Source organism: Cylas formicarius, unplaced genomic scaffold (assembly GCF_029955315.1).
Source record: "Cylas formicarius isolate icCylForm1 unplaced genomic scaffold, icCylForm1.1 PGA_scaffold_5__7_contigs__length_24384050, whole genome shotgun sequence".
In the NCBI taxonomy this organism is placed as follows: Eukaryota; Metazoa; Arthropoda; class Insecta; order Coleoptera; family Brentidae; genus Cylas; species Cylas formicarius.
The window spans coordinates 987,490-1,008,363 of record NW_026844341.1 but is presented as its reverse complement, the minus strand read 5'-3'; the positions used below and the strand labels follow the sequence as shown (position 1 = coordinate 1,008,363).

General features: G+C 32.8%; 1 protein-coding gene across 1 annotated transcript; it reads left to right on the top strand.

Annotated features, from left to right (window-relative positions):
* Positions 1 to 3,335: 3,335 nt before the first annotated feature.
* LOC132702153 (pro-resilin-like) lies at positions 3,336 to 20,869 on the top strand. The gene is made up of 8 exons (XM_060670615.1): positions 3,336 to 3,376; positions 5,753 to 5,785; positions 16,656 to 16,684; positions 16,740 to 17,157; positions 17,282 to 17,557; positions 18,602 to 19,090; positions 19,397 to 19,749; positions 20,736 to 20,869. Exons 2-7 carry the CDS (start codon positions 5,761 to 5,763, stop codon positions 19,747 to 19,749), a joined length of 1,590 nt encoding a protein of 529 aa, XP_060526598.1. The 5' UTR covers positions 3,336 to 3,376; positions 5,753 to 5,760; the 3' UTR covers positions 20,736 to 20,869.
* The last annotated feature ends 5 nt before the right edge of the window (positions 20,870 to 20,874 follow it).

Here is a 20,874-nt window from a genome sequence, read left to right as displayed (position 1 = left end):
GAAGCGTACGAGAGCAAAGTCGGTCGATGCTAGAGGAGAATCTTTAAACACGACTTGACGAGCACGAGCGAAATTAGACAAGTGCGCGATTTTCCACACTATATATTAGATTTGTTAGGTCGTGTCTACATCGTCTTGGCTTATATTGTTTATCTGCGACGAGCTTCTTATTTACGTAAGCGAATTACGGAAATCGAAGCGGCCATACTTTTTGATTGGGTAACCAGACGACTACACGGGGCTGTGCTCTGGTTCTTAATGCGTGAGAATTATAAATTATTATTGAACTCTAGGGTTTAGTGATTTTAACTGTATTCCGTAGGGGTAGTATTGTAACAACGATAATTGTCGTCAAAGCAAAGTACAGTAGGAATAGATACTGTAACAAATGAAGATAAAAACAACGTTTTGCTATAAAAAAAATGCCTATCTATTTTGAAATATTGTGAAAAACTTGGAAAGAAATAAATATTTCTAACCAAAACTCAAAACAGAAAAACACTTTTAATAGAGAAAGACGAAATTAACGGTTGCTTCCACCCTGTGTAATGATTCCTCTCATTGCAAAGTTAAATTTTATATATGCAAAGGTATATCAAAAACAAAGCTTAACCCTATGTTATTTTATGCCACGTCCATTAAGCATTTTTTCTCAGAATGAACCATTGAACAGCAGTGGGTTATTGTTGCCAGCGTAGAAGCACCATTTCGAGTACTACAGCTAGACAGGTACCCGACCTTTAACATACGTTATGTCATTTAGTAACAATTTTTCGACACAGTTCTCGTATAAGCAAGCGCTAATGTTTTTTGTAGTTAGGGAGATGATGTTCCTGGTGGGCATAAAACAACATAGATTTACAGTCGCGACCTTGGATCAAAATCATAACTTAAAACGTTTTACGCGTGCGAAAAGACAAGTTTGAAGTCTTTTTTAAAGATGAAACAATGGACTGGGTAGATAAACATGAGAGTTTTGCGGGACTATGGGTATTTTGTGATGATACTTTCTTCTCAAACGCTCACGTAACAAGTTTCACGCAAATTACACAAAGGTTATCGTTTCCAAAATTTGGGCGGATGTTTTGGTTTACATTTCCATTTTTATGGGACCGTTGTTACCAAATTACCAAAGTAATTGTAAACTTCTCAAAAAAAGTATCATCTAATCGGTAAAATGATATTTGTATCATATCTGAACATCTTATAGAAACGTACAAACCGATCCTCTAAAGAAATCAAGTGAGCAGTTCTCAGTTAGGGTATTGGCAAAATAGTAAATAATCTAGATTGTATGGGAAGTTGATTAAATGAGTCAAACTAAAAACAATAAATAGTGTAATAGCCAACGTCCATAGATAGGCACTAGAAAAAGAAGAAGAGCTTGGATTAAAAGTTTTAGATTGACCTATTGAAAATCCGGATATGAATCATATAAAGTACCTCTGAGACCATCTGATGTTAAAAATGCGAATCTTACAAAACTCTAAAGATGCTATGGTTGAAGCATAGGATAATATTTTATTATTTTATGTACAAAGAGTAACTATCAAAATTTTTAAATTGCCAGAAACCATTTACATTTCTTCAAATCGCTATAAAAATTGCAAAATTTATGTTGAACAAAGTCTTTTTTATTTAACCAAAAATAACCAAAATCACCAGATTTTAATTTATAAAGTTTATTATTATGGTTATATAAAACACACAAAATTGAATTTTTATCAAAATATCCTAAAGTAACAGCGGGGATAGTGCAAAAACCGTAAAATGGATACATTTTCTAATATTAAACGCAAATATTAAATGATTTGATGACAGCCCGGCTCTCGCAAGTGACACCGTCATTTGGAAATAATTGTAGTTGTGAGAAACGCGCCACTTGTATGATCGTGAGATCTGGAAAAGTTTAAATCCAACCACTTAAACATACAAGTAGAATAGCAGAAAAAAAAATGGAGATGTCTAATCATATATCCTCCAATTTGATAAAAAATATGTTCACTTTTCTAGACTTGGGACACAAAAAACTTTGACGGTGGATTTACTGTGATGTATAACAAAAATATTTCTGCATTATTTTAAAACATATTGTTACAAAGAATGTTCACATTTCATGGAATTTTTGAATTCAAGTAATGTTAACATACCTACTACAATTTGCGATAGGTGAATCAAACAATTATTGTTAAGCAACGCCGCTATTTAATAATTAAAACAAATATGTGACGATGTTCATGACCATTATAGCAGACTTAAAACCATTGGATATAGGAAAAATTACTGTGCACCTACGTTATATTGCCTTCACAATTATAAAACCTCAGTGAAAATGATTAATTTTAATTCTATCAGATTTAAATAATATAAATAGAATATAAGTTAATTTTCAAACTTTCAACCTAAAGTGAGTTCAGATAGCAAGTAAATTAAAGTAATTGGTGTGTTGCGTTTGGGTAAAAATATTGCACTATAAATTTAAGAATACTGACACATGTTAGATGCGGTAGAATTCGAAATATTTTTGTTAGTAATTTTATAAATAATATAATTTTATGAATAATATAATTTTATAAACCAACTTATTATTGAATTACTTTATTCACTTTTTTTCCATATCATCGCCATAGTGACACACTGTATCTCTAAAATGAAGCAAGTTAGGAAACACGGAAAAAGAGTTGAACTGAGGTGGCTTTTACTTGATGAAAATCCATTTAACAAAATAAATAAGAACTAAAAGTTCAGATTTTCACGAAATTATATATTTTCACATGACAATTGTTTCGACAACACCGTGTTTTTTTTTACTGAAAAAGAGTATCATTTTTATAAGAATCAAAAAATCAAATATTAGAAAAGTTTTCTATGATGGCTGGCGCTGGCACTGTTTAAACGTAACATATTTCCCAATTCATAGCCGCTAAAAATAGAACCACGAAGTATGACAGAAAGAGGAATCAAAACATTAAACCAACTTGTCAAAGTCATTACACGAGCTTAGTAATCCAAGGATCGTACCTGTTAAATTTAAGAATGCAAAGTTCGTGCAGCTTGGAGGTAAGATACAATACAACGCTACTAATTAAAATTATTGGCGTAATATTAAAGTTGTGAAATCAACCATAACATATAACTTACCTTCTTTAATTATGCACCTGCGTCAGGCGACTGCACGTAGGTGACATGTGTGATATACCGAGCAATAGAGGGGCTAAAAAGCAATCAACAAACAACTAATCATTTTTTTCTGAAGTCAAAGTTGACTGCAAAATTTATTGCTAACCTAATCATGCATGCTGTTAAACCATATATTTTTAGGTCAGAATAATGTCACTTTCCCAATTTCACTTTCCAGTTCAAATTTTAAAAATACGTAAGTAAACGTTTAAAGCAACATATTTATTATTATTAACACAACCATTTGCAAAGAAAGGGATAGGACAGCGAACATTTCTGTAATTTGGTAATAAATTATATAACATTCCTGTTGAAATGAAAAATATGATAACATTTAAAGGGTTTGGCTATAAGTTGTCTAATTGGTTAGTGTCAATCGTTGACTCAGCCTAAAGCTACTTCAATTAATCCAATCCATTATTTTGATTCCTGCTCCTTTCTGTTGGTCAGTTTGCCTTTGTAGGCTAGGATTTGTAAAATAAATTGCAGAAGAGTTCGACAACTCCAGCTTAATTAAGTGTTATGAATTCTATCACAAATGAATTGTTATTGTTATTTAACCCAAATTCAAGTTTAAATTTAATATGCTATTAAGCTAAAGCATCCTGTCCTCAGTAGAGTCTAGCATTATATTGAATTAAAAGCTTGTATCTTGTGGGAAATAAAAAATTGATTGTAATTAGTATTATTATTACTATTATTATTATTATTATTATTATTATTATTATTATTATTATTATTATTATTATTAATATTAATGCCACCGATCTATTCTGATATATGGTGCCTATTGCAAAAATTTTATAATTTAATTTTAATATTTATAGAAAATGAAATAATTTTCTCACATCGAAACTTACGTTCTTTAGGCTGCTTCTCATACAATTACTAATACTACTAACACAGTCACCAAAATTCACTTAGTTTGGTAAAATGCATGACTTTCTAAATAAAAATGGTCGTCAGCACAAGCTAAGGACACATTTTTAAGATATATGGGTATGCAGGGTTAAGGCTTGATTTTATTGCTTTGTACAGGATGTAACGCTATTTAGGGAATGTAACAAAATGAAACTATATATTTTGTTATACAGGCTGTTGCAAAACAAATGTGAAACACTGACGAGGTGATTCCTTTTTAAAAATAAAGTGTAGTTTGCTATATAAACGTATCACACTTTTTTTTAAATCATTCTTATCAACTAAATTTAAGAAAAAACTTTTGCAATTACATATAAAGAATATATTTTTTCTGATCCATTCTGTAAAATTCCTAATTATACACTAAAAGAATTAGTCATGACTTCTGTAATACAGGATATTGAACATCTAAGAAATCGGACAATTATGTCTTATTAAAAGAAATAACTTCCAATGCATAATGCAACAATTTTCAACAATTACTATAAAAATTGAATTTTTGTTTCGCCTTTGGGGTAGAGTTAAATGTTTTAAAGAAAGTATTTATCGTTTTTTTTTATAAAAAAATAGATTTAAATATTACAAGCGTCAAATACAAGTTCGCACGTATATCAATTCTAAATTATCGTTCCCATGGGTAAGCAAACCCATTACGAACGTTACGAACAATGATAATAATTATCGGGTACGGATCGGAACATACTTAACGCACGATTTGCCCAACATCTTTGGTGAGATCGCGCATCTTCAAAGAAGATCAGGCGGCGCTTCTTCCCTACCCGTATGTAAATATTACCTAATCCCCGTGAGGTTTTCGATAGTGGGTGACCCGAAGAGTACACAACTTTGGGGTAGATCGCTTCTTATAAAAGCGCATCGGGATGCGCGTTTTGGGCAGTCATTTGCTTGTGATTTGCTTGTTCAGTACGGGTGATAGAATTCAGGTTGGTATGTTCGTGTTCATGAGAGAATGGGATTACACGTGTCATCGAATTTGATTTAGTTTTCGGTAGTTTTACATAAATTGAGACTCGAGGTGGATGTAAATTTGTAAACCAAAAAAAAGAAAGATGCCTTGAAAATTTTGCTAGTAGATGTTGAAGTACAACTTTAAATACAACAAAAAGCTTAGTAAAATTAATTTCACTTGCATTTTAAAACAGACTTAAGTCAAATATATTATTAATAATGCAGAATTCTGAGTTTGTTGTTCTGAAGGGAATGAAAAAAATTTCTTCATGGCGCATGCCTTATCTTTGTGGGATACAAAAACTAATTCTTGATTAAAGCACTGGACTGTCTATCAAACAGTCAAGTAAATTGTAGAAAAAACTAAGTCTGCAATAGCAATTCTGCCATCTTGGTATCTCTCCAAAAGGAGTGGTAAAGTGTGTCGATGTTTTCTGTAAGAGAGATGATTTAAATATTCGGTTTGTGCGTTTGCTTAAAATAAACGAGTTATAGAGCGTTGATAGAAGCAATGATTTTTTTACAGTGTTATTGATATTCTTGATATTAATCATTAAGCAATAAAGTAATTAGATACATATATATTTTTTTGTAATGCCACGCTATTATGAAATACCCTGTATGATAATAAATATTCACTAAAAGATGTTTGAAAACAAAACCGGAAATTATTTATTTGCAGGTCACGATATGGGATGGATCTGGTTAGGCATAGGTAAGTTTCCTCCTTTATATGGTACAATTTGATTTTGTTCGTCACATTTATTTTTTTATCAACATTGGCTTAAAATGTCACTTCTGTTTTTGCGATTATATCAGAAAACGCCAAAAAATAATCTAGGAAGAGCCTTTTTAACGACTGCAACTTTATTTGAATGCGTTACGCCTTTTTTTAGTTAAACACATTTATTTCTGAACTTTTGAATTTGTCTTAGCTTTAAAATACTTAGTCACTTTAATTATGGTCAATATTAGTATTAACTTTAAAAATCGAGCGGCCAAACCGTACCTAATTGCCTTTACGGTATATTAAGTTTTGATTTTTTTTAAATCGTATTTAAATTTAGCAAAACAAGTCGCGATTATGATATATAAGTGAAAAGAGAAAATATAGCACGATTTAAGGACATAAATCATTCAAAGTATTCTGCTGCAAAAATGCATGTTCAAGTAGATTAAAAAAATGTATGTGTACATGCCATGCCATGAAAAAATAATTGGTTATAATAGAATTGAATAGAATAATATAGATAAATAAGTAATAACTATTATATTACAGACAAATCAAATAATTAGAGTACACAAAAAATACGAAACTTCAAACTGACGTGGAAAAGTGACAGTTCCTGCACGCTAGATCGGTGTATAATTAGGTATTTTACAGATGAGTCAGTCTTTCATTTTTATTGTAAATTGCTTAAAAGGTAGGTTTTTAAGATTTGGCCGAACAACATGACAAAATTTTACATTAATTATTAATTAGATTGCTACTAACCAGGTGTGATCATATCAACTTGGCAGGTATTGTAGTACTGCCAATTAGTGGTTACTCGATAGATATCAAAGTTTACAGGTATATACAAAACGACTTAATTGTAATACGTAGAATTAGAAGAACGTATCATAAGTAGAGTTGTGGAACTGTGTCAGTTAACCAGTCAATGGACCGGACAATTGACTGAAATAATTTAAAAAGTAGTATATTGTCGATTACGTCGCCGTCGCGTGGTTCTGGGAACCAAATGGAATCCATATCATTATTGGTATGGGTACATTAGACATCACAAACGCATAATAATTTAATATGAAATGCATATTATTATTAAATAATGATAGATAACTTATAATTTAACCTACAATTGGCGCATATTAGTTATTTGTTAATTCTTAGTACATTTATCTTGAAATGCTTCTTTTTATGTCCTTAAAGGAAAACAATTTTCAATGTAATCATTTTTCCAAATAAAACGACCGAAACTTTTACGTTTACCGATCTAATCGCGTAGCAATAACTAACCGTCGAAGAAAGTTTGAAATTGATGTCTCTCACTTCTTAAAGATATAAATCCTGTACAGAGTTGCGAGACACACGACCGACTTGTTTTGAAATCGCAAGTGACCCTTTCGGCGATTATTGCGAAAATAACTACCCCGAAGATGGTTCGCGTACTTCCTATACACGACTGGATTTAATTTGCAAATAACGCGCCATATGTGCCGTTTGTGATAGTGAATTGTGATAATAGCGCTTCGAGCAAACATACGTAACGCTCATTCCTCAGTCGAAATTTACGAATTAATTTTTAGAGCTTCATTTGATTCGGTCTACAAACCAATACTATACAGAGTGTTTTCAAGTTTCAAGAAACCGGCATGTCCAGAATTTTCTGATATACAGGGTGTTAATATTCTTAAAAATCATTAATAATTAATAATAATAATATCGGTTATTCTCTCTAGATATTTCAATATTATTCTGGATTTTTTTTAATCGAATTCGGTACTCTGAGCCATCAAATATATTTTGAAATTTCTACAAGTGACATACGTAAGAGATCTCTAGATCAAATCATATATATATATATATATATATATATATATATATATATATATATATATATATATATATATATATATATATATATATATATATATATATATATATATATATATATATACAATGCATTTTTTCTTCTTTTTTTCTTAAAAATTATTTTACAAACACAACTTCTAACACTCAGTAAAAAACATTAAAAACACTTCATATATTAACCGGGAGCATAAGATCTTGAACCTCTTTTAACAACAAACTGTAGCCTGTTACAAAAATCTTATTATATCCTGTTTATTATATGACATATCCTAATATCGGCGCTTAAACCATAAAATATCTTAACGTAGCTCATAATTCAGTCGAATAATAATATAAAAAATGACATGATGGGGTAAGATTAACAAAAAAAGCACATCCTTTTATAAAAATTATACAATTATTTAGCTCGTTAAGCTCAGTGGAAATTCTGTTCCTTGGTGAGTTTTGGGCGACAATATCAAACAGACAGTAACATGAAACTTCCCAATGCGCGAGTGGGAACATAGAAATCAAAGGACTGCAAGTTTTGAGGTAAACAATTACAATTATAATACACAGATTAATTTTTGCAAAAATGTTCACGTATATACAAATCCACAGGTTCACATGTTCTGTATCTCAAAATTTAAAAAATGTAGGCCATAGTTTTATTGTTAAAAACTCACTAATAATTTATTGTTATATAAATTTAAATTCAAAGAAATTAAAGAAAATTTATTAAAAGACCTTAGAGAACTTCTTCTCTTCTTGTTCTTCTATATATGGTAATGGCGTTTTTTCTCTGGCTTGTAAGAGGATCCAAAATACTTCCCTGTTTACAAGGACGATCTCACAATAACAGCATTTGCTATTAATGGGTTAATACAATATATTTCATGCTGTTGAATCCTTTAAGAAAAGCAAGACAAGGAAAGTGCTCAATTTAAAAAAATTGATGTTGAGGAACAAATGGAAAAATTACAGTAGCCTCGCGAATTGTATCCATAACATAATAGTATATATATATATATATATATATATATATATATATATATATATATATATATATATATATATATATATATATATATATATATATATATATATATATATATATATATATATATATATATATATATATATATATATATATAATAAAAAGATATAAAAAAATAAAATATAATTTTGGATAATTTCATTGACTTGAACAAAAATAACTTCAGAGTTTGGGAAAATTGTGATCAAAACAAGGTATCTTGGTGCCATAAAATCACTACAGAATATAAGGTACGGGATTCTCCAGGACTTAAACCAGCACAAGGTCTCAGATTTTGTTGTCTATCGTCAATTTTGTTTAAAATATGTATCAACGAAATGAAAGACTGGCTGAACAAATGAGCCGGAATGGGTCTGATACTAATAACCAGCGATATCTAGCACATTGAATATATGATGACAAAATTAACGGAATCTTTTGAAAAAGCCGGATTTAAAAATAATTTCTCAAAATACTTGTCAGGTCAAGCCCCAGTTGAATCTAGAATTACAAGGCCAAACGGTTGGGAGCAAAAATTTCAAGCTAGGGATCCATAAAAATTCCGCTAATTTGGTTAAATCAAACACATAGAAAAACATGAAACTGGAGTTCAAAGTATGCTACTATATGCTGAGACTTGGGAAATAACAAAAAATAAATAAAAAAAGAAAATCGAATAGAGAGTGAGAGAAAAAATGGCATGGGCACTTAAGAAGGGTGGATGAAAAGTAAAAGTAAAAGAGGCAGGCAACCAGAACAATGGACAAAACAAGTACGTCGAGACATGGAAACGCGAATAGTGGAACATGAAGATTGTAGAGATAAAAAGGCCTGGAAGATAAGAGACACGGCCAACCGGGCTGTAAAATACTCGCTTATGTAATAATTAATTAATAAACAGTTTCTAAATTAAATAAATTAATAAAACAATCTGTGAAATAGTATATCGACACGTACCCATACGTAGATGTGTATGCGCATATCACAATCGTAAAAACGTGCTTTCATTATTGAATTACGAACTAGACACGCAATAAACACTGTATAAAACAAAATTAATGCAAAATATGAAAAATTCCAGGTCACTTAATTATTTTCAGCCGTTCTTCGGTTTATGTCACCCATTGTGTACTAGTTCACACAGAGTCTTACCGTTAACAATGTATAGCGATTTTTAATGTATTTACGTTTTTTTAGATAAACAATCTCTTACATAAAAGAGATGATATTGTGCAATAATACGTGAGCGCTTAGACGCGTTGGGACGTTTTGTAAGACGACCATTTTGGTCAACGAAAATATTCTGATCATTTTAATAGATACTGTCTCGAAAACAATAAATAACAATATTAATTGATCAGATATTAAACGGCTAAATTGCGGCTACCGCACAAATCTACTATTTTTTAATATTCCGCACGCGTAACCAACAATTAAAAACTAGTTTGAACGAATTTTACCGCTATACCGGGTGAAAACTTCAAAATTTTGCGCAACATTGCAGAAGGTTTGCGGATAATTTAACTAATGAAAATCAAAGTTTTTTGGTAGTTTTTGAGCTGTTAGAAGATTTTCAAAAGTTTCCGTCTTATAATAATACATACATAAGTGTTTAAAAACGTGTAATAACGTCACAAAAGAAAAGTAAACTATAATGTTTAAATTGCCAATCAAAAATTCATTAATCGTACGCGTTTCAATTCTTGAATAATTTCAGGGCAGTTATACATTTCACGGAAAGAGGCAGTATATTAAAAAGTTTTATGCACACATAGTGTGATCTTTTCTCTGTAAACGTTAATCGATGCATCTAAGAAAACAGTTAATACGTATTATTTCATATTTCATTACAAATTCGCAAAATATAGTACCAGATTAGAACTTAGATTTAAATATCCTGACACTACTCTGATACTACAGCCGATACTGTTAATTTTTAAACACAGATTATATTATCAATGTGATAAGTCGTGACAAAAATTCATCAATTGATGGTCCTAGAAATCTAATTTCCTAACACCTGGATTTTTTTTGGGATTATGGAAACATCGTTTTGCGATATCTTAGACTTCTGAAGCATTTTTTTCTGATATTAAAAATATTGTTTCGTCATGTAACTTTTAATATAATTAATAATTAATATAGGGCCATGGATCCACCCCTGAGCCAGCCCAATTTTGTTTTTTGTAGTTTTAGATTTTATAAGACCATCATCACTTTGAGTCAGTTTATGTTGCTGCCTGTGCTATAAGTAAGTTATTTCCTCTTATTCCGTATCTGTAAAGTTTATGAAGCAACAAGCAAAGTTCTATTTTTGTTTTCCAAGTGATTAAGAATTGAAAGAATTTTATTTTCTTTAAGTTTTACCACACTAACTGGAATTTCATCTTTTCCACTGCTGTTTGTGAGAGTGATTGTATAAACGACGGTTTTAAATTTTGGAATATTGTGAACCCTGTGTTCATACGAAATATAGGACTGTAGATTTTATCATCCTTGATTTGTTTTATTGCTTTTTTTTTGAGACGTAAACACCCAAAACGTTTCTTATAGAAAAGGGAGCAGAGGGCTACCAACAATGATTCTCTGCTGTAAACGTGTTCCATATTATCAAGTGTGGATGTCCAGTTTTCGTGTGTTTTTTGATGTCTGTACACTTACTTGAAGAGGTAAAAAGATGCGATATGCACTACTTTTTGGAGTCACAAAGAATATATACATGGCTTGCTTTCTTTTTGAGATTCAGGGCATATATGAAAATGCGATTGTTTTGTAGAAAATTACATTTTCGAGAAACAAGTACTATTTTTCGGAACTAAAAATGACTAATTTCGCATAGTGTGCGAAAATTGAATTAATTGATATTTGTTATACACCATTTACCAGTTACTGATTAAGTCATTTCTAAAATCAATAAATAATGTAACATTATATGCCAATCGTTTCGTAATAAATTTTCGAAGATGTATATGAAAAAGCAATCCTTCTGTCTGAATATCTGTGAAGACATACGAAAAGAACACATTCGGAACACTGATCCTTAGGCTTTCTTTTTAAGATCATTTTCATGTCATAATGAAATATTACTAAAAAATATGACTAGAGTAGTATTTTTTTTCTATTATTTAACGAAAAAAAAATTACCAAGAAATCTCCTTTGGAAATAGTAAAAAGGTTACCAAACGTGTTATCTATATTTATTTTGCCCTTAAAAACGATTTTTATTCTTTGAAAAAAGTTAAAGTTATTAATTTGGTATTAATTATAATAAAATATATTAATTTGAAATTAAGTCTCATCATTTGGTTTACATTATTTTAGTAAAAGGACCTACTTCTTGTAATAATCTATTTTGAAGTAAAATTTTGGACGGGCTCGACATTTCTCTTTGAGAAAGTTCGACCACGAACACCTCGCTTATGGTATAAAAATATCTTAAAAACGAAAATAGGAGTTACGAGATCTTGTAAAAAAAGTGGTGTGGATTTCATGTAATGCCACGGCATTATAGTTTTAATTTATAAATATACGTTCAATACTCGTCTGCATTATTTGGAACTCAGAAAATTAGAACGGAAAGATTACGTTTAAAAAAATAAACCCATAACACTCCCTCTTTCCAAAAATTTAAAACCGTAAATTCACTCAAAGATTAACTCTTGATGAACCTTTTGATTTCCCATTCAATTCGTCTAATTCGTATACACAACAACCTATTTTCTTTACCACTCTATAATAAATAATTCCCAGCGTCAGACTGACTAAATTTACGTTTCCAAACCAAATTCGCAACCGAAAAATGAACGTCTTACGTAATTTCGTTTTGAGCTCATATGAGATTTTTCAATTTTCTGAGCCACTGAGTCCCTTAATTTTTAAGCAATACGAGCAACTCTTTTATACTCACAACCACAACCACCACAACATTGTTCCAAATTTGTAGGACTCTAAACTAAATCACGTGCTTTAAATCGTGTTCTTAAATGAACCAATGTACCGGGGTCATAAATAAAAAGGGCACTCAGAAAAGTAATTGAAAGATTTGGACTGAAGCAAAGTTGGGATAAATTCGATTCTACCTTACAGAATAGGTTTTGCTCGCTTAAAGAAAAGTGATGAGGGTGTCCCAACATTACGTTTCAAAATTACTTTTTGCGAAACCTGCTACTGCTGTACTGCCACTATCCGACCATTGGAAATTGTTTCGTTCTGCAGTTATGTTTTGCGAAAAAGCCATTTTCCAGTGGACTATCTTGATCAACCATTCGGTATCTCTAACTAATTTAATAAATACAACCAATCCTGTATAAATTTTTACTTGGTAATGATGCCACATGAATTTGACTTAAGACGAATGGGGGTTTCTTATGTTTACGATACTGTGTTATTGTTTTTGGTAAGTGTTCTTGTAAATATGTTGCAATGAAAATAAAAAGTGGATGAAATATATTGAAAACATCTTGCTATACTTTTAGATTATGCCTTAACATAGGTAAAACCAAATATATATGATTCTGTGACAGAAAAAATTTATTCTAATTTTTCGGAAATGTGGAATAATCGTGTTCTATACTTGACAAAAAAAAATAGATTACATAAATATTATATATTAACAAAAAATTCATTCGTTCATAAAGCTAAAATTTTGCTCTACCAAAATGCAGTAGACATTTGCCGTGTTAGTACATTGATTATAAAAATATACAGGAATAGGATATTCGTACATATTTTTACAAATAAGAGCTAATTCACGATGGTTATCAAATTAGAGCTAATATTCACAGAAATGAAATTATTTTTATTTCGTTCTTTTCAGAGCGCCATAGGTTTTCCTGTGAGGAGATTGCTTCATAAGTTGTTTACTGTCGACAAACAGATAATGCAGACCATTTGAAAATGTCCATCATAATAACTGCACTACCAAGAGGTTGCCGAAACTCAAATCTCTCACAGCATTTCATGAAAAGCGGTCCCCGGTTATCCTTCTCGTTGGAAAAATGTTGTTTATGAAGTCCTATAGATTTAAGCAACTAATTTAATGGGTCCTTTGCATGACAGTTTAATTCACTAATTTACTGGTAGTAAAAAAATGTCCGCATTGTTAATCGTTAGACCTTCCAACTCGACTTGGCGGAGGTTTGCGTGTTCGATTCTCACCGGGGGCCTTGAACAGATAAGAAAAAGACCAGATTGGATATAAATTTTGAATTGATGAGGTATAAATATTAGATACTATCCTGAAAAATAACCAATTGGCATATTAACAAAATTTTTGTGGTTTTCGCCATGTTCTATATTTATTTTGTTTTGTAATCGAATAGCAACTTCTTGCCTGGAATTCAGAGCAGTTTTTTTAAACAAAAATACAAGGTCAGCTCAAAAAGCTATGGGACTTTATTTCATTTTTAATGGAACATCCTCAACTAAATTTTGTTTTTTAGATGGAACAATCTTTCACCAATATGTTGCTTCAAAAAACAGTCCCAAAATTTATCTCCAAAAAATATACTGTTATGTTTCAGTGGAGTTTTTATTTAGCAATTCGGTGAAACATGGGTTTGCAATGATAGATATTTGGATCGTTCTTCATTTTAAACAAATTTGGCCATATCCAACCTATCGCATAACAAAAAATATACATTTGGCCATAATTTGTGAGGAAAAATATAGTATGCAACACGTTTGGTGCACTTGTTGCATAATATACTGTTATACTTATTATATTACTACTAAATGGCTCGGATCCGTGGGAAACGAAATTTACGTGGTAAAGTGAGGTTTCCCGCATGCTAGAGCGGTATGTAATTAGATATTTTACACACGGGAGTAGAAAATAGTATATTATGCAACAAGTGCGGTAAACGGCATTTGACTCACGAGTTTATTTGACACGAGCAGAGCGAGTGTTTAATAAACGAGTGAGTTAAAAATTTTACCGAACGTGTTGCATACTATACTTTTTCTACGACCGTTAGTTTTTGGGTACATTTTTGCAAAACAACACGCATACATTCACTGACATGACTGTCAGAATTGACAAACGTCAAAATTAAAAGCGTGGGAAATATCTCCGAAAATATCCGATTGCTTCCAAATGCGTGAGGTAAAATCCAGAAAATGTCCGAAGTGGCTCGGATTCCTGGGAAACGAAACTGACGTGGTAAAGTGACGCTTCCCGCACGCTAGAACGGTGGGTAATTAGGTATTTTACAGACGGGAGTAGAAAATAGTATATTATGCAACAAGTGTGGTAAACGGCATTTGACTCACGAGTTTATTTGACACGAGCGGAGCGAGTGTTTAATAAACGAGTTAGTTAAAAAGTTTATCGAACGTGTTGCATTTCTACGACCCTTAGTTTCTGGGTACATTTTCGCAAAACACAAATACATTCACTGACATGACTGTGAAACGAAACTGACGTGGTAAAGTGACGCTTCCCGCACGCTAGATCGGTGGGTAATTAGGTACCTATTTTACAGACGGGAGTGGAAAAACAATATTTACACTTAATGGATCTAAAGTATATTTCACCTTGTGGTGTTATTTGCTAAAAACTTGTAAATTTCAATTAATATTAATAATTTAGGTTAACCTACATGAAGATACTGTTTTACAGGTTGAGTTGAGTATTACGGAAAATCTAAATTTTCTAACTTACAGCTTAAAAAGAATTAAGACATTTTTTATTAGTGGAAAGAAAAGTAATAATGGGGTTGAGATTATTCGTTGTCAGTATCGATTACAAATTAAATTTGAGTTAGCATTTTAGGCTGGCCGCTCGTAACGAGCTATATAAAGATGGATTTCAAAATCTTTGGTATGTATTAATCTATATTATTTGAATATTACAATTAGTTAACCAAATTAAATAGCTTCTATGAACATTTTTTTGTGTCAGCTAAGCATCCGAATACAAGATCAGATTGCACAACTCGCTAACAGCTTATCATCAGGCGGTTTTCTCGAGTACAAAAGTAAAAGACCCTAACATTAATTTTCAAATATTGGCATAAGTAACATTTGTCTTAGAGCACTAAAGATGTTTAAAAAAATAGATGAATATTCTATAAATCATGCAATTGATAGATATAGTTGAAAAGCACCAGTAAAAAGTGCCCAAATGTTTTTGATACTCTAGACGTTCAACTTCTAAAATTTTTATATGAGATGCAGTTAAAAAATGCCTCTACATAACATTGTAGAACAGAGTTTTCCCAGTCCGCTAGAATTTTTGATCAAGCACGCATCCGAAATTAAGTACGATCGACTATCGCTTGCTCCATTACACGTCATTTTCTTTATACATAAATTATATCTGTTCTTGCAGTTCTGGTAGTTGGAAACTTTTTTTTACATGAGGGTCGCTCATTTTTTATCGTCTTGCAGAGTGAAGAATTGTGTGTGTGTGTATGTGTAAGTAACATTTGTCTTAGAGCACTAAAAATGTTTAAAAAAATAGATGAATATTCTATAAATCATGCAGTTGATAGATATAGTTGAAAAGCACCAGCAAAAAGTGCCCAAATGTTTTTGATATTTTCGACGTTAAACTTCTAAAATTTTTATATGAGATTCAGTAAAAAAATGCCTCTACATAACATTGTAGAACAGAGTTTTCCGAGGCAGTTAGAGTTTTTGATCAAGCACGCATCCGAAATTAAGTACGATCGACTATCGCTTGCTCCATTACACGTTATTTCCTTTATCCATAAATTATATCTGTTCTTGCAGACGTTTCTGGTAGTTGGAAACTCTTTTTTACATGCGGGTCGATCATTTTTTATCCTTTTGCAGAGTGAAGAGTTGTGTGTGTGTGTGTGTGTGTGTGCGTGCGCGTGCGCGTGCGCTATTTAAAATTAAATATTTGTCTTAATTATTTAAACATTAATATTATTATTCTTTTAAATATTAACTAATTATTAAATAAATATTAATTATTAATTTAATTAATTTAATCCAACTTTGTCATTTCAGTATTGGCCTCCCTAGTCTGCTATACTCAAGTAAGTACAGCAAAATCTTCCTCTCCCTCCTCTTTCTTAAACACAAACGTTGCAGGGACAGCAAGGATATAACTACCCTCCTCCGCAAAAAACCTTCGACGGAGGTTCAACGGTCACCCCCAACCAGGGAGGGGAAGGGTTCACTCCAGGTAGTTATTCGTCATCTACAACCGTAGCGTACGAATCTCCAGCAGGTGGTTATCCGGGAAACCTTCAACGACCCTCAAACCGGAAACCCGGGGGGCACCCCGGCCAAAATGGAGGGTATACAACGGCGGGCTACCCTCAAGGTCCTAACGGGTTTAACGGATTTCCAAGTAGCCTACCAACTGGATATCCAGCACCCGGCAGACCGAATGGTCCCTCGATTCCGCCCACCGACCAATCGGATTTCCAGAGGCCTACACCCACATCAGGTTTCCCCGGATCTACTTTTACGACACCCGGATACCAAAGGCCTGGAGGACCACAAGGTGCTCCTTTTAGTAAAAATATACTATGGTTAGGTTAGCAGATAGGAAGAAAATTTGCAAAATGGTGCAGCCAACCAAAAGTAACATACTTCTAAATAATTTAATAAGAATAAATACCATTTAGGTCCCACGGGAGGATACGGTGCTCCCGGGCAAACCCTTAGCACGGCTGGTTATCCTGGATCAGGGAAAACTTCGCAAACCCCATTCCAACCTGGAGGTCCTTCGGGAGGTTATCCGGGCAACGGACAAGGGTACTTGGGAGCAAATGATGCCACACGCGCAAGTAACGGGTTTCAACGATCCGGTGGATCTAATGGTTACGGTGGCTCAACGGAAGGAGAGGGAAGAGCAGCACCAAGAGGCTTTGACGGAGAGCAACCATCAGAACGCTTTCCTAGTAAGGTTATAATTTTATTTGTTGGATTCATTTGATACATAGTAGCACGCCATGATTTTTTTTTAGTGTCGACTGTAAAATGACGGGTTAGTTCAGTTATTGGTAGACTTTTAGATTGTTTAAAACAAAACTTAAAATTTTCTCCTTTTGGTGCTGACGACCTTGTCAGTTCCATAAACTGGCTTGATTAAATAATATTGCAAATCAATCAAACCGTTTTATTTGCCAATAGTTATTCTACATTACACTTGCTCGGCAAATGCCGTTAGTAGTGTTTTTGTTGCTTCACTATCACCGGTCTTCAAAGAATTACTAGACCTTGCGGATTTAGTTTTGTCATTCCTCTAGAGATGTCAGCACGGTCATTTCACAAGCACCAGTCGGTCTATTCATCTGCTGGAGTCTAGCTTGTTGAAGCTGTCATATTTTTCAATGACTAATAAGCATGTCATTATAAAATAAATATCCCATATTAATGATTTATGTTTTTGATGCTAGTGGGTTGCCCAGATTTCATATAGTTAAAGTAGCTAAAATTATTATTTTTGATATGCAATCCGGACATTTTCACACTACTAGACCTCGAAATGTCCGTCTGTTGTATTTGTTTCAATTCGGTGATTTTAAGTTAGCTCTTTTCTTGATCATATTTTTTCCTTGTTGCTCATATCTTCCCATTTCTATGAAATTTTCGTCGATTTTATTTTGCATTTTATCGTTGCAAATACAAATTTGTGCAAATTTGTCCTCTAAGTTATTCTTTCTAATTCGTTGGAATTTTTTGCCACTGCCTCTTGCAAACCATTGCAAATTTCCTGTCGTTTTTGTTCTATTACAGAATTTTATAATAATTTTCGTTCCGTCTTTGTAAAATTTTCATTTAAATATTATTAAGTGATCATTGTATTGTCATATTCCTTAAAGTCTATGGTAAATATATCTCGCAGTAAAGTGATTGGCAAACACCAAGAGACGCACTGCAAGTTAGACACAAACATTTGTTAGGAGTTTTCTGTTTCTAAAAAATAAAAAATATATTTCCAGGTCAACAGCCGACGGGCGAGAATGATGAAGGCGATTATTCGGCGATTCCCGGCCAACCAGACATCGACTACCCCATCCTAGCGTACGTTCCGGAAACATCGTTTAGATGCGATCAGCAACAGTACCCGGGATACTATGCAGACGTTGAAACTAGGTGCCAGGTCTTCCATATATGCGCGAACAACAAAACCTACGACTTCCTCTGTCCGAACGGCACGATCTTCCACCAGGAGTATTTGGTTTGCGTCTGGTGGGATCAGTTCGATTGCAACAGCGCCCCTTCCCTATTCGGAGTGAATGAAAATATTTACGACTACAGTATAACGGGTGCGCAACAGACGGGCTTTGGAGGGAGTAGCCGCTCGGGAGCTGAAGGCCCTGGATATCCCTTGGAGGACACTGATTATCAACAGGGTAGTGGACCGGGATACCAGCCTGGAGCTCCCTCGCCAGCTGAAGGTTCGTTGGGATATCCACCAAGCAGACCAGGTTAGATATTTTTCCAATTGTCTATTTGGAAGAAAATTCTCAAAATGGTGCACTTAAAACCAATAAAAGCTGCTAACGAATTCTCAAAATTCCTTCAATCAACCATATAGAAAACTCAAAATATAAAGAAAACTTCAACCTAAACAAGCCGATAAATATCTTGCAGTGTGAACTCAATTCAAACTTTTGACAAACCACATTTGAAATGTTCCACTTTTCTGATGGCATTATTTCTAACTATTTTAAGCTTAGAAAAGTATACCAAATGGGGCAAATAAAAGACCCTCATTATGTAACCAATTTCAGGTGTAGCTGGCCAAACAATACCTTCGTCGGGATACCCATCGGGACGCCCTTCTAATGGTCAGAGACCTTCAGGCGGATACCCCGGTGCCCCCCAAGAACAGCTAGGCTCCACGCAAACCCCGGGAGGTTACTCCGGCAACGGTAGACCACAAAGACCGGAATACATACCGCCCAGCAATGGCCAACGGTCCGGAAATGGTTATCCTAGCGACCGACCGCCTACAACAGGTTACCCAGGCAGCCAAACATCTAACGGAGGAGGGTATCGTAACGGCAACGGTGGAACCAACGGACAGAACGGTGGAGGGTCTAAGCAGCCAAATAGGGAATACCTACCCCCTTATCAACAATAGGTTAGTCATATAATTAGTCAAGTGTCGACATTGTTTTATATTATTTTTTCAATTTTTCTAGGTCTTTGGGATATTGAAATTATTCAAATCGTTATATCCTTCTTTGAACTAAGTGGTTGTGATGTATTTTGACTATTTTTGACGCTGCCATCAGACGAAGAGTAGCGAAACCATATAATTAGTAATTTTGATATCTTAAAATTCCCCTGAGGCAGGGGAAGCAGAAGTAACCATTCGATTCTACTCATCCGTATTTAGAATAGCTACTAATAATTTCATCGATCGCATTTTTTAAACTCTCGCAGTAATGTTTGCAGTCGACAAAAGAAAATTGACTTTTACAGATATTGCATGATTTTTTTGATAAATAAGTAATAACTCTAGTTATTTTAGACACAAAATATACAAATATGATTGAATAACTAACAACTGGAGTTTATCGAACGTGTAGCATAATTATTGAGTCTCAAATCGCAGAGAAAAACGTATCCTAGCTAATTAAAACAAATCAATCCTCCGAGAAATTCATATTTCGTTGTTGCAATAGGGTATTTTTTTCATAAATATATGCTTAAAGTGGTCGTTCCAACGCTTTTGACTATTTATTTAAATTAATAATTTGAGACAGCTTATACAAATAAATAAATGAAATAAATCTACAAGAACGAAATGTGCTGTAATACTTAATTAATATAGCGTGCCTCCAAAAATTCGAAATACTTAAAAGTTTTGTATACGTAAATTTTGCAAAACATTTTTATGTGGATTTTGTTTCATCATAAGTTTTGCTTATTTTAGGAAGTCTTAATTTGTAAAAATGCTACAAATTAAACTGGGAGTGGGAATAACTTATGCTATTAATACTATTACTGTAATAAACAAAGTATCTGCAGTTAAGAAAATACATAAAATTTATGCTTAGTAGTAGCAGTAACGATATTCCAGTTTTTCATTAACAACACTTAACTTCGATTGGTGTATTACAGAAATGGATGAAGCAACGTGAGAAGTGTTCCGTTCCAGAACTTGGGTCGCTCTTTCCTCCTTATAATTTAAAGTAATTTATATTTTTTATAATGTTGTAAATAAGGATATTATAAGCAAATATTTACATACGCAGATGAG

Excerpts from the sequence above, each read along its gene's own strand:
- LOC132702153 (XM_060670615.1), top strand. The coding sequence starts at position 5,761 with ATGGGATGGATCTGGTTAGGCATAG. Across the intron at positions 5,786-16,655 it reads ATGGATCTGGTTAGGCATAG|TATTGGCCTCCCTAGTCTGC; the intron begins GTAAGTTTCCTC and ends TTGTCATTTCAG. Across the intron at positions 17,558-18,601 it reads ACCATCAGAACGCTTTCCTA|GTCAACAGCCGACGGGCGAG; the intron begins GTAAGGTTATAA and ends ATATATTTCCAG.